We start from the raw sequence: 14,541 nt of genomic DNA, 5'->3' as shown, positions 1-14,541 counted from the left end.
GTTTTAATCCCCATCTCAGCGTACCCCGGGGGACAGGGCCGCCAGGAATGGAACCCTGGTCTGCCTTTGAGCTCTGCCTAAGCAGGTGCTTTAGTCTGCTGAGCTATTAGGCTAGCCCTTGAGTAGTGTTTTAAGTCCCATGAAATGAACATTTAAGATGCTGTAGTGGTCCCTAAACAGAATGCTGCCGATCTGACAGATCAGGGTAGGCTTTTTGCAAGAAGCAATATCTAAACTTTTCCCTGCAGCATGAGCTACACAGAGAGCAATGTGGACATAAGGGAAAGTTTTTATTGGCTGAAGAAAAGAGGCCAGGATGAGCCTGGGGTGCTTGCAGTCCAGTGATCAGAGGCATAACCCCAGAACAGGCAGGCTAAAAGCTTGAGTGACAGGCATCGGGCAACGGCTATTCCTTATAAATCACCCTAAAGAAGCTGACATTATGTGATCAAGACCAGTTAACCCCCAGAGCATGCTCTTTCTAGTGCATTCTCTCTAACACCGCAGCACACAGCTTTTGTACTGGCAAAATCATCCTGGTCTTAGGACATGGGTCAGATAAAAGCCTGACCCAGCCTGACTCCTCTGGCAGAGTACAGGACAGTGGGTCTCCTTCTACCCAGGTGTCACAGGTAGGTGCACAAGGGCTTTGACCTCTTGGGAAAAGCTGCCTAGGGCCTCCACTTCTAGAAGATTTCACTAATCAGTGAAGGACATCCTGTTGGAAAAGATGAGCCCCCCCCCCCCCGTCCTGGGCTGCAGTATCAGTGAAGATATGACTTTATGAACAAAGCTCCTTCTGATAACCCACCACCAGCCCTCTTCCCTGGGATGGCTGAACTGTGTAAGACTGGTCGATTCCTCGGAATCCTAAAACAGCCTAAGCAGTAAAGTCAGCCCTTGACTGCTGTCTCTAGAGCCTGGATTCCTAATGGCACCAGCTGAAAAACGCTTGGATCACACTCTGTCTTTCAGCAGCTTGTTCAGGTTGATTTCAAATTCTCTTTCAGACAACCAAAGCACGTCTACTTTATTCTGCACCTTCACTCCCAGTCCTTCAAACACCTCCCATCTTTTCACAGCTCCACATTTTACCTGGAAAGGTAGGTGGAGATAGCGCGGCTTCAGAGAGCTCACCCAAGCTGAACCCGCAAGCGCACAGCGCAGGGGGATTGTTCTCGCCAAGCAGAAGGCATGAAAAGGCTGTAACTCGAAATGGGTGAGTTCACCTGGGCCTGTTCAGGTCACACAAGGTGTAGGCCGAAACGGAACCAACGGGGCGCAGAGTGATTTGTGCTTGTGTTTTCATGACTGTCATTTCAGCGGCTCAAGAAGCCCCTCTTTGTACATACAGACCTACAAACAGACAGATGTGGGGGGCTTGGTGGGTTTAGTCCTCTGTGGATTTCCTCGTTTAGCATTTCTGGTCAGAATTCAACAGTTTATACAACTATATGTTTGTTTGTCATCTATCTGTCTGTGTATCTATCTCTTTAAATCCACAAAGCCCTACTAATAAACACATCCTGCCTGCACGTCCCTCCATATTTATTTTCTTATCCAACAGAGCAAGTCATGTAAATGTTCTTCCTAACTCAGGTGTCCAAAATTGTGAAAATTTATTCCTCAACTTTTAAATGCCCCAGAATTAAATTCATTAAACCCTCCACAACCAACAAGACAGAGTTTATGATCTAAGAACCACTGTCAAAATCAAACCTATTAGACCACAAGCAGGGTGGGGGATGGGAGAAAAGGCAGGAGATGGTGTCAGCCCTGAGCCCACACCTTGGAGGGTGAAGACACACACACACCTTCAAACAACCCCTGGGAACAAATTCCAAAGCTACAATGGATGTGCTGCTTTGTTTTTTTTTTTTTTTTTGGGGGGGGGTACATTTGCTCATCTATTTCTCAGCAATGCACTACGAGAAACAAGATGTTTTGATACTCTGTCTCCCAAGTCCCAGGCATTTACGGGATTGGGCACATGGGTCTCACTTGCCATCCAGGACAGTATTTGCCTGCTACCTTCTTTCCCCAATTCCAGTAAGAGATGAAATGTGAGGCTATGGTACAGATTTAGGGGCCCAGAGGCTGGGTGCTGAACCCTGGCTTACCTATCACATTGCCCTTAGACAGTCTCTCAGCCTTGTCTTGGTTTATCCATCTCTAAAACTGGAGTATAGTAGTAGAAATTTCATAGAGGTAAGGATAGTGATTAGAATTATGCGTCGAATATGACAAGCACTATAAAATTTTGTTATTTTTTATAAGATGTAAGTGGAGCTGTGGAGATAGCTCAGGAGTCTAAGAGCAAGGACCTGGGTTCAAACCCCAGTACTACAGCTATGCCAGCCCTGCCTTGGGGCTGATGAGCCAGCCACCAAAACCAGGAGTGGTGGTGCACGCCTGTAATCCCAGGGCCAGGGAGGCTGAAATAGGATTGCTATGAGTCTTGAGTTGCATAGCAAGACCCTGTACCAAATACATAAAAATTTTTTTAAAAAAATGTGTGTACAAAATAATTTTAATTTATATTTACAGAATGTTAAAAATTACTATTTAAACTGAAAGCATTCATTTAATGGGTAGACTCTACAGAGACTGTATAAATTTGTAAGAAAAATGCCAAGTCTACAGCAGAGGTACAAAGAATATAAAAAGAAAATTCACAGAAGAGGCTACAAAATTAAAAAAATTTGGGGAAAGGTTCATTTTGATATCAAAGTATACATCAAAACCAAAGAATCTGATTGTTCTCATGAAATTAGCAAAATATTTAAGATACAACTCCTAATTACCAGCAAGATTACAGTTTATTTTATTTATGTATTTATTTTTGAGACATGATCTCGCTCTGCAGTTCAGGCTGGCATTGAGCTCACTTTGTAGCCCAGGCTGGTCTTGAAATCGCGACATTCCTCCTGCCTCAGCCTCTTGAATGCTGGGATTACAGGCATGTGCCACCATTCCTGACAAGATTATACTTTAAAACAGGCCTGCTCCTAAATGTAACTGGGTATCATTCTTTTAATAATGAACAGGGCTTTGTGTATCAAAAGCAACAGAAATGCTCATTCTCTCTGACCTTGTGCTTTTACTTGCCACTCAAAGGCAATAAAATCAAAGAAAGAAAAAAATATGCAGAATAGTTTTTGCAGCATTCTTTGTAACAGTATTGAAAACAACTTAAACATTCAATAATGGGGCATAAAGTACAAAGAGGCATCGGAATGTAGTATAATTAAAAGTATAATTAAAAATTGTGTCAGAACATGGAAAAGCAGCCAAATGAATGTTAAGTGAAAGCGCACAGCAAGCATGCTTGTCTAGAATGTGACCTCTGCTGGAAAAAACAATCAGGAAGAGTCTAGAAGAAACAATAAAAATAGATACATTTCTGCTAAAGGGCTGTGAGATACGATTTAATTCCCTCTACTTTATAAATGCTGTTTATACAATATAAGCAGGCACCACCTTCACTATTTCTTCTGCTCAAATGCCCTCAAACTGTCATAAAGTAATTCCTGGGAGTAGGGGTGGGGAGGAGGGCGGAAGTCTTCTCTCTTCCAAGCCTTCGTAGCATCAGCAGCGTCGGCAACACCTGCAGTGCCTGCAACATCCTTCTGCCCAGCGGCCATGCTAAGCCCAGGTCCAGCGGGGGTGGGCAGTGTCACGGACGCCAGTGTCTCTGCAGCCTGGGGGCTGCGGACCGCGCTGATACGTTCATCTGAGACCTGAGACTGTGCCGCAGGGGAGAAATTCTGATATATGTTCAACCCAACAGTGCCAGGAATGGCACAGCCCTTATTCATTGTTAGCAGGTTAAAGGATAATATATTGTAAAATCTGAACATAAACTGGGCAATCCCAGCACTCAGAAGGCTGAAGGAAGAACACCATGAGTTTGAGGCTAGTCTGGCCTGTATAACAAGAGACCCTGCCTCAAAAGATAATAAAATGAAGCCAAATAAAATTAAAATCTGAGGGGCACAGTCTCCCAAACATTCTCTTTGGACATTTGACCAGAAATAAGAGATCAAGCTAGGGGCATCCTCCTAGGCAAAATATCCTTATGCTGATGGCCTTATTTCCATTCCAAGACCTCCTCAGCTGGCCATGGAGTTCACACCCAGACACGTCTGTGCTGGGCTTCTCCCTACCACCATCAAGGTTCTGTTCCTTCAGGAAAAAGGAGGCGAGTGCTTGGCATGGGAGGCGCACAGTTATTAAACGGCAAAGGGGTGGGGGGACTCAATTCATTCACGGCTCATTTATCTTCATCCTCGCTTCCTGGAGCCTGTTGTTCCCCTGAAAAAAGCCAGGGGAGAGGGGAAGGAAAGCCAGCTAAGAAGGTGTGGGGAGTTGGGGGTTGGGGGCGCAGATCACTCGGCTGCTGAAACAGCACCAATAAAAGGAGGCGTCCTTGGAACCGGGTCCTGGAATTGCTGCTGCCTTTCCCAGTGCAGTGAGAGCTGGCAGGTGGCCCCAAGACACAGATCTGCCAGGAGCACGGGAAAGGACAGAGTCGCGCCATCTTAGAACAGCTGGGGGAGGCAGGGTGGGGAGGGAGGGACGACAGCTGGATGCATTAATACTGCATTGATGAGAAAGAGTCCTTATCTCTCACTGGAGAGCGGACAGCGATGGATTTAAACTTTCTGTAGGACCTCGGCTCTTCCTCACTCTGGAGGCAAATGGTAGAGTGACTAAACACAAGCACTTAGTGGAGAGATTGTTGGGGTTCAATCTGGCTTAGCTGCTTCCTGTGATCCCCCTCAGTACTTGATGTCACCCACCAAGTGAGGAGGACACAGGGGCATGTGCACAGCATGTAGGAAAGGTCAGCTGCTGCCATTGCTGCAGCCAGAACACACTCCTTGGGTTCACTTTTCCCTTTCCCCTTTCCTAGGGTGGTGACTCAGGGAAGTCACTGTCCTGTGTGTACCTCAGTCTCCTCACAGGGGAGTGAGAACCAAGGCCTGCCTCCAAAGCCGCACTTCACATCTGGAAAGCGCCCGCAAGAGGGCCTGCTGCAGCTTCGGCATTCGACGTCTGTGAAGTAGCGGAGGATCACAGTTATTAGTCCTGCAGTTGGGATGGTCAAAACCAAGGCAAGGACAGATGGGCCAGGGCCAGTGCTTTAAGAATCACCCAGAAGAGGCCCTTAAGAACTAAAGCTTTGCTTTGTAAATTTGATCAATGTAATCATTTCATAATACCTAGACATCACCTATACATAGCCAATTTTTGTTTGTCGATTATACCTTATATACAAAGCTAGAGGAAAAAACAAAACAAAACATAACAACACAAAACATAACAACCCAGAACTGCAGCTTTGGGTGACTGTGACAAAGCCATCAACTTTTGATGCAACTCCGGACCAGAGCTTTCCCTGGGGATCTCCTCTCATAGATGGTGTTCCCTAGGTAGCCACAGCGGGCAGGGCCTCATTTCCACGCTGGCCGTATGCTGACCAACAGTCCGGTTGAGAGGGGACAAGGGAGAGGGTCAGGGGTTGCCTGGCTCTGAGCCGGTGGACAAAGGGAGCCCCTGTGGCCACTCCAAGGGCGGGGAGTCATTGTGGCCGGCCCTTGGGTTGTCCTACAGCTGGACAAGGATGCTCTGTGCAGGCAGCACCGATTCCAGGAATGCTTTCTTTGGAGGGACACCTGCTTGGGGGACTGCCGAGCAGATGGCCCGAGGCTCCCGGATCCCTGGCTTCCAGCCCCAAGACCAGGGCAGCATCTGCGGCATTCAAGCCTGGTGCAGCCCCTGCCCACAATAGCCCAGCGCTGCCCCCACCAGCCATCTGCTCCCGTGCAGACCCTTGTGCCCCACTGAGTGTACGGCTAATTAAAACGATTAGGAGGGCGCACATGGGGCTATTCTTTCCCAGCAGAGGTTGCAGAGCTGAACTCAGCAGCAGCCCCAGAGCTCACAGCAGACTGTTTTGAAAGGGGAAGAAGGCCTTGCAACCCTGGAGAGAAGAGGAAAGAAATTTACTAGAACAACAAAACTCCCCCAGACAAGCAGGGCTGAAGCTTTGATAAAAGCAGAGGTGGTCTGGTGGGGGAGGGGAGAGGGCAATATCACAATCTGTTTAGAGACAGCACTTAGGATTGAAACTGCAGGACCTTTTCACACACAGTATACCATGGGGGGCTTTACTCATGGTCTTAAGTGCTTATAAAGCCCTCAATCTGGGCTAGGTGTTGGAAGGTGAGTGTGCCCAAGGGGTGTGGCTCGTGTTTCTGCAGGACAGGCTTCCAGGGCTGGGGGCTCACTTGCCACTCTGTCACCTCTGAAAGCAAAGGAGCGGAATGCTGACAGCCTGGCTCAGGTCTCTGTATTCTGAACTCAGTTACAAGATGCTGGGCAGCAGGGCTGTCATGGCTCAAATGCAAATCAATGCCTTTTATCTTTAAAAGCAATTAAATGCTATAAGTAAATGCTGGGGATAACCAGAATTAATGCACGCTTTTTAAATGCACATACGTTTAGCTGAGAGTTACTACGCTGCCAAAAAGCATTAAGTACTGCCAGGGTAAGGAATGCCAAATCGAGTTGGAGCCTCTTCTAGCAAGGCAGAGTGTACTGGATGTCAGAAACGTTATGGGGAAGGAATAGTTTGATTTCTCTTCTCCTACCCAGAATTGCTCAATGGATAGTTGATACTACTTTCCTAGGTGGATCACATTAATGGTATATTTGGAAAATGTTCCTATCACCATTAAGATAAACTTATTTAGTTTTGATCTCATCTGTGTTTCGAGTTAGAAAGTAATATTATCAATGATTGATTTGTTAGAAGGTAGGGGTAGGGACTGGATCCCAAGGGATATCCCTTTGGGATCAAGACGTAAAGACTGGCTGGGACAAGAGACAGTGCATTCGCTTTGCGGGGGGCTCTTCCATGGCTTTCTAGTGAGCTCCCCTTTTAGCCTGAATGACTGTTTCATCTCCAAGAAGAGCCCTTTGATCTGATAAGACCTAAGAAATATAAAGGGGAAGACTGGAATGTATCAAGAGAGACGCCTATCCTGGGGACGTCAAGACATCAGTAACGAGTGGAACCGCTTGCTTTGTCAAAGACTGGAACAAAGACAGGTAACGGGAGCACGGGAAAGGAAGCCTGTATCAGCTACAAAAGACCTCAGCTGAACCTTGCTCATCTATTAAGAAGCTTTTCCAGGGTTGCATATTGACTCTATACATGCGAATGAATAATTCAGAAGGTTCAAACGCCAAGTGTATGCACATATGAAAATGAACATATGGGGAAGATAAGTCAGTTTCATGCTTCTTGAAGAAGTTTGATTTTATGTAGGGTAGTGAAATTTGCTTTGGCATTTTCTTGGGGAAAACAGGGGGGTTCAAAAACTGCCATCCACCCTAACCCCACAGTCTGGGTTGGCGCATTCTTCCTCCGGTGCCTGGCCAGTAGCTTGAACCTTTTCTCTCAGGTTCTTACTTTAACCACAGTGGACAAGCCCACAGTTTGGCTTACACTGCCATTGTCTACAGTTGCAGAAAGAATTGTTCAAAGCTCCTTGTTCTTGACAAGAATCTTACTAGACACGGTTTATTCCCTGTGGAGGAAAACAGTTAACAAGGTGTCCCCTGTTTTCAACCAGGGCAGAAAGCGAAGTGGCCCTGCTCCAATTGTATTAATTGCACAATCTTTCCTACCAGATCCAAAGAATAGAGAGTTAGTTTTGGGTTTTTCCCCCTCTTTTTCTACCTATCTTCAAAAGAAACATGAGCGTAAAATTCAAGATTCGCTCAGGAACCATTACACAGAAATGATAAAACAATTTATTGTTCTGGACTTTAAAATCTCACTTTTATATCTTAATGAAGTAAAGCAAAATCAGGGACAACCAAACCTTCTCATTAATCACACCTCAGGCTGGAATCAAGAATGTGTCCTTTGTTAGGCTGGATTAATTCAGAATAGAATGTCCTGTTGAATTGGCCCAAGTGAAAATGATCCGATGAAAAAGGAAAAATCACCACTTTCCTTTCAGTACCAACTGAGATGGGCAGTCACCCTCCCAAGGGATCCATTTGCCAGATAAACACACTAAGCTGGAAGGTACTGTGCACGCAACTGCTGGTGGGATGTACCTGCCACTTGTCAAGTAGCCCGTTCTGCTCCAGGCTCTCCAAATGACCTTACCTTAGTGCTGGAAATCTGGCACAGATTATAGTCATCTTTCCCTACAGAATGGCTTTACTGCCTTGTAACCGAAGCTGGGTAGGGGAGACCTGCTTAACAGCTAGGTTAGATGTTTTCTGTTTCAGCAGGAAAGAATCAAATTGCCTGATAAACGCACAGGGTAGAGAGGGGGATAAAATGGAGACTATTAAATGTGAACAGTTTACATTGGGGCCTGAGACATGGATGAACTGAAACCACAGTCAAATGTGGTTACAGCCTGTAACCAGGTTTATCTTCATACATTCTGTGTCAGAGGCAAGGCAGAACCTAGCGACCCACAGTGCCAACACGTGGGTAGGCTCTCACCCACGACCGGTCACCAGACGAGCTCCAAGTTGCCGTGGCGGATGGAGCCTGAACCTTCTCATGGCATTTCCATTAAATAGAAATGCAGCAGCTTCAAAGCAACATCTGTAACAGCCCCACGCTCATCTGCATTTCTAGGTATGTTTTTGAGTGGATGAGGAAGGGCGGGGTGACAGGCAGACTGCAGAAAGCACCAATAATTTTGGTTACACTTAGGGGAGAAAGCCTCCTAAAAGAGGTGACATGGTGAGCCACTTAACTCAAGAGCCTGGGAAGGCAACAGTGAAAGAGTGAATGAATGAATGAATGAATGAATGAATGAATGAACGAACGAATGAATTCCCGTTGGCCTGCAGCAACCTCCCCTACTATAGGATAACCCTAGATAAAAAAAGACGGAGGAATTACTATTTCAGGCTGCTCACTTATCACTGTAGAAGGAGTTCCTGCAGGGAGTGAGCCACCTGGGACAGCTTCGATAGGTGCTCCTGATACTGTTTCATTACACTGCCCACCCCTCTACAAGTTCTCAGGTCAACGAGATTATTACTTGACTCAGAGAGCTAAAATTAATCTCCTATTGGGCAGCAGCAGCGGCAGCCAAACCAGCCCTCTGTTTAACTGGTGGCAGCACGCTCAAGTCTTTTTATTGGCTTCATGAAGAAGCTCTGAAGTCACTGTAGAAAAACCCAAGCGTGTCGAGACGAGGGGGAACTGCAGTCCTGAAAGTGCTGCCTTCCCCTAGCCAAGTAGGTGGCCTCCCGCTCACCATGAGACTGCCCTATGAAATATTCACATCTGGGAAACCCAGCCCCCCAACCTCTGTCACTGTTGCCAGGTGGCCCTAAGAGGAAGTGTGAGCCCAAAGACTAAATTCTTACCTCCTTTGCATTTCAGGCAACCAACCAGGACAGAGAAAACACTAACAGGACAGGAAAGAACTCCTGACAGACTTGGACTCCACAAGTCACTGAGATTGTTTTCCTCCTCACATGTGTGTCAATAGGGGGCTGCTCTAGAATAAGGGAAAGTTAGGCCTGTGTCCTAGGGGGCTTTGACAGCTGTTGGACAAAGGACAGAGGTTGCTAGAGTAAGCCTGAGCCACCAGTCAGGTGAGTTTTGGTGGCAAAGTGAGTGGTTCTCAACTCCTGACACTAACGCAGACACCAGTCAGGAAACAGGCATGGTGGGCGGCATTGGGTGAGAAGACATCTGACGAAACTGAACCATGGGATGGGGCCATCGGTGGTGGCAGCGGGCGGGTCCACAAAGCTGGAATTTGTCTCTTTAGCTGCTAGCAGAATGGTGGAAAGGTTATAGGAGAAGCTAACAATGTTTTGAAGTTGATTTGAAAAATGACAGCACCAATTAGGCAAGAAGCAGTTGAGCAGTCTTCAGTTTGAGTCCATTTTGGGCAAAAAACAAAACAAAACAGGAGAGGTGCCTTGGGCCCTGCCTCAAGGCAAGCTGAGTCTGTGACTGAGACTGGGTGTGGTGGTGCAAGCTTGCAATCCCAGCGCCTGGGCAGCTGAAAACAGGAGGATCACTATGAGTCTGATCTGTGTAGTAAGATCTTGTACACCCTGTACTAAATATATTAAAAAAAAAGAAAAGAAAAGAAAAAACAGGAGAGGGCCAGCGAACTTGCTTGGTGGTACTAAACACCTGCTTTGGCAAGTGCGGGGACCAGGGTTCAATCCCTGGTCCAACATGCCATGCCGGCCCCAGGAGCGACCGAGTCCAGCCGTGGTGGTGCACACCTGTAATCCTAGCACTGGGGAGACTGAAAACAGGAGGATCACTACGAGTCCAAGCTGCGGAGTGAGACCCCTGTACAAAATACATAAATGAAAACAAAACAAAAAACAGGGCAGGAAATGTTACTCTGTTACTGAGACCCCCATAGGAGGCCAGGTGGGTGGACAGAACAGACTATCAGAACAGTCAGTAGGAGTCTTCACTGTGGAAAGAGATCTAGAGCCGACCCTTTGGGGGCCTCATTCTGGTGGTGGGCTGTGAACAGCACAGATTTGGTCCACAGCATCATGAGTCAGCAGATAGCCTATCACAGGATGCAAGAAATGCGATGCCTGCAACGCCGAGCTCTGACTAGGAGCTTTCTGGGTATCGCCAAGGAGTGAGTGGAAGCCGTTGCAGTAAAAGATAAATCATCATTTAATTTATTAGCGCCAAAGAATAGTATCTGCGCAACAGTGGTGAAATGCAATTCTGGACTTAAAAAGTGTTTCCCACATATAAAGTTTATCTTCAAACGCTCAAATATTGCATCTGGGTTCTTTTTGTTGTTGTTTTGTTTTGTTTTCAGGTTTAAGCATCTCGCATAGATTTCACACCATTCAAGGTTATGAAACAGACTTTATGTAGTAAAATGATAGCCTTCCTGAAAGCAAGAGAAATACAGTAGTATGAATACTGTTCTACCTGAAGTATGCAAATTACTATCTCCCTGAAACTGTATAAAGTCTTGGTGCATATGAGCATGTTGTGTTCCTGGAAAAGGGCTCCATCTGATCATGCAGCAGGGCTCAAGAAAGGCAAAGGACCCCCAAGACAGGCAGAAGCCTTGCCCAAGGCTGGCCAGCACCTTCAGGTTCCCGGCAGCGTTCTCCTCCTCCCCTCTCACCCATAGGTTTCTCCTCCACTTTCACGGGTCCTCCCTCCCCTTCTTCTGGATGCTTTTCTTTTCTTCTCATTCACAATTCCACTACTGCCCCTCAGGTCTTGGGTGGGAACACGTATCACTTATTTAAAACAAACAACAAACAGCAATGCAAACTCCTGTTTGGAAGAATACTTTCGAGTCCTTGGACACTGCAGTACGCATGCTCAAGCCGTTTCTGCTCAACATTTGGGGTCTTTCTAGATACTGTGGGGTTGTAAGCACACAGGAACTCTGAGGACACCACTCTGAGTGCTGGAGAATTACTGGGAGCAAGTTTCCCATGGATTTTAATAAGCTCACGATGGGTGTTGGCCATAAACACATACATGAACACACACACACACACACACACACACACACACACACACAGAGTTTGAAGTCAAACACACCACTTTCAGTAACCTGAGGCCCTGGGTGCTTTTCCAGTTTATATTAGTTTCTGAAATATTTGCAGTCTCAATCTGAGTTGAGATTTGCAAGAAATATCTAGGGCTTGCTCGACATGACATTTTCAGTCATCCACTATAAATGGTGTGCTGGTACAGGAGCCACAAGGAAAACCTGAGTGCTCCTTTCCTTATTGGTAGATGACAGCAGTGCACACAGCATAAAGAAAGGAGCTGAGGGAGGCGGGCGAATCTCTGCAGCCCAGAAGGGGAGGTTGCCCTGGGTGTGACAGAACCGAGGCCCCGCTGAGCACTGGGATGGTGCCCCGCCTGCCCCACCTCTAGGGGTAGGCATTAAGTGTCAGCTGCTTCATCATCCCACAAGGCGAGATGCAAGCTCCTAAAGTAGCTTTTATTTTTTCCCTGCCATGAATGCCGTTTTATAGCTTGTGTGGAGCACCGGAAAAGACTGTGTTGGCCTTCTAGATCATTAAAATATGTGCATGGAGGACAGCACTATTCCTAAGAGCCAGAAGACCTCAGACATGTGAAAGTACTGAAAGGTCAGCGGACGCCCGTGAGGCACACACTGAAACAGACGTGGAGACACCTGAACAACAGAAACGCAAGCTGCCTCTGTTCAAAAGGCAAGTCACGGAGTCAGCCAGGAGCCCCGGTGCAGAGGAGCCAGGCGGTCCACAGCCCTCCACTTCCCCCACGGCTGCAGGATCCCACAGCCTGTGTGCCGCCTCACCGCTCCTCACCTCACTGCAGCCGCCAGCCGGGACATGCGCAGGACGTGCTTCTTCATCGAGTGGCTCGATCACTGTCACCTCTGCAAACTCCTCCACAGACTCTTGAAACTCCGGCAAGGACCTTCGTCCATAGCGCTTCCCGCCTCTAACATACTTAGGCTGAGCTTCTAGTGCACAGTCTGGACAAGGAGACAAAAGTTGGGGCCACATTACAGAAAATCTCAGCCCTGAGCTGACACTGCCACCAGCCGCAGCCTCTTATAGCAGCCCCAAAATAGGCCACCACTATCGGCCAGCTGTGGTGGCCGTGGGTGTAGATGAGCTGCTGAGTCGGGGCAGAGCCCAGCTTCTAAATGTGAATGACTTACAGCACCCTGCTGCCCGTGGGCACAGTTCAGGGTGGACACAAAGATGGGAGCAGGGATCTGACTCATGAGAACCCCAATATCATCTTATAGACTTTTGAGTGCCTCACAGAGTGGGTTTTAGAATCAAATACCCCACTAGACCTCAGAAAAAGGTGAGAGATTCTATTTGGTTTTCTGTTTATTAAGCTCTTTATTAAGTCTTTGCAAGGGTAGGGGTTACTGAATAGGGTACAGAAAGAGAGAGAAAACTAACAGATGCCGTGGAGAGTCTTAGAAAATGATAACAAAATGGACCTCAGACTAGCACGGTGAACGTCTCATCTCATCGGAAACACTTCTGCTTCCCTCTGTGGCTCTATTGTTAACCATTCTACTTTCTGATCCATGAGACCAGCAGAATGCCAGAACAGGAAAGGTGACAGAGTGGGATACTAGTCAACTAGCAAAAGCCATCTGCCCCTGTGAAACCTGGCATCAAGATCTCATTATCAAATTAAAGGCTACGGAATAAAATAGCCAGTGCAACAGTGCATGAAGTAGAATGGTACACAATGTGTTTTTCTCTTCATGAACTTCAGTGTTGGACATGTAATAAGAAATGTGGGGACGGTGGGAGTTGGCTCCCAACCTAGAAGGACCTCGGCACTGACACAGCATGTCAGCACCAGCGTTCACCACCACCACCACTGCCACCTTCACCACCATCACCACTGCCACCATGCCCACCACTACCAACTAATCTTGACTACGGGTAACTTTAAAGCACTAACATAAATACTTCACTCTATTCGAATATCATCTTAAAGATCTTAGGCACCTTGCATGCTACTAGGAGAATAAAATATTCCATGGAAATAGAAAAGACTCGCAGTGCTTTGATTTCTGCTGTCTTACTAAGGTCTACACAGAGAGTCTCTCTGGAGAATATAATGTGAATTCTGTTGGAACCTGATACTCTTAGCAAGGCACCTCCCAAGTCAGACATACGGCTTTAGATGAGGCATGAATGCATACCATTAACATCAGGGTGGTTGGGTGGTTGGCTAACAGTTGAAAGAACAAAAACCTTTCCTCACTACCACTCAACCACGGTAGGCTGACCCTTACTTTATGAAGCTTCCCTGGGAGGGCTGGGGACCCTGTTGGATTCCCCCCCTCCCAATGCCCTTCCTCTGGGATGGGCTCAGATTTCATGATGATATTCACAAATGTGGCCAGAAGAATTTTGAAAATGCTCTGGCAAGTTCAGAGTGAAATATTTATGCTAGCTCTACCATCTCTAGCGATATTTATATCCAGCTTTTAAAAAGTCCCAGCCATGTCATTTTATTAGGTCAAGCGATTGTCTTACAGGAAGTGTTGAAGCATATAAAATTTATACTGAAAATCGCATGCATATTTGAAGGTACCTTTTATCAGAAGAGAGTGTGTCAGCTTGTGGGTATTCAGGAGCGGCACAGACACCCGAGCTACTTGTTGGCAGCTGACACCCACAGATGCTAGTTAGATAAGAGGCAATGCAGAACCATCCTTAATTTATTAGATATGCTTAAATGTTAGTGGCAGACAAGATATACCATTAGTAACGATGGGGGCTTGCAAAGATTAAAAAGAAAACTTACGACCTCAATAAATAGAACCATAGTCAAGTCTGGGGATGGAGACTGATGATGGAGATCTTACTGTTTGCTTTTTTTTTTTTTTTTTTTTTTCAGGGTCAGGGTCTCTACATAGTTCAGGCTAGCTCTGACCTCACTATGTAGTCCAAACTAGCTTTGAACTCACGGTGATCCTCCTGCCTCAGCCTCCCAAG

At 46.7% G+C, this 14,541-nt stretch overlaps 1 protein-coding gene across 1 annotated transcript in view; it reads right to left on the bottom strand.

Moving 5' to 3' along the window:
* The window catches only part of Nin (ninein), a 94,424-nt gene that overhangs the window by 48,539 nt on the left and 31,344 nt on the right, over nucleotides 1-14,541 (bottom strand). Inside the window, exon 4 of the mRNA XM_023723736.1 lies at nucleotides 12,370-12,539. Within this exon, the coding sequence (XP_023579504.1) occupies nucleotides 12,370-12,539 (170 nt within the window). The remainder of the gene's footprint in view (nucleotides 1-12,369; nucleotides 12,540-14,541) is intronic.

Source organism: Octodon degus, unplaced genomic scaffold, assembly GCF_000260255.1.
Source record: "Octodon degus isolate 3935 unplaced genomic scaffold, OctDeg1.0 scaffold00102, whole genome shotgun sequence".
Taxonomy (NCBI): Eukaryota; Metazoa; Chordata; class Mammalia; order Rodentia; family Octodontidae; genus Octodon; species Octodon degus.
This window is presented reverse-complemented; position numbering and strand designations above follow the sequence as displayed.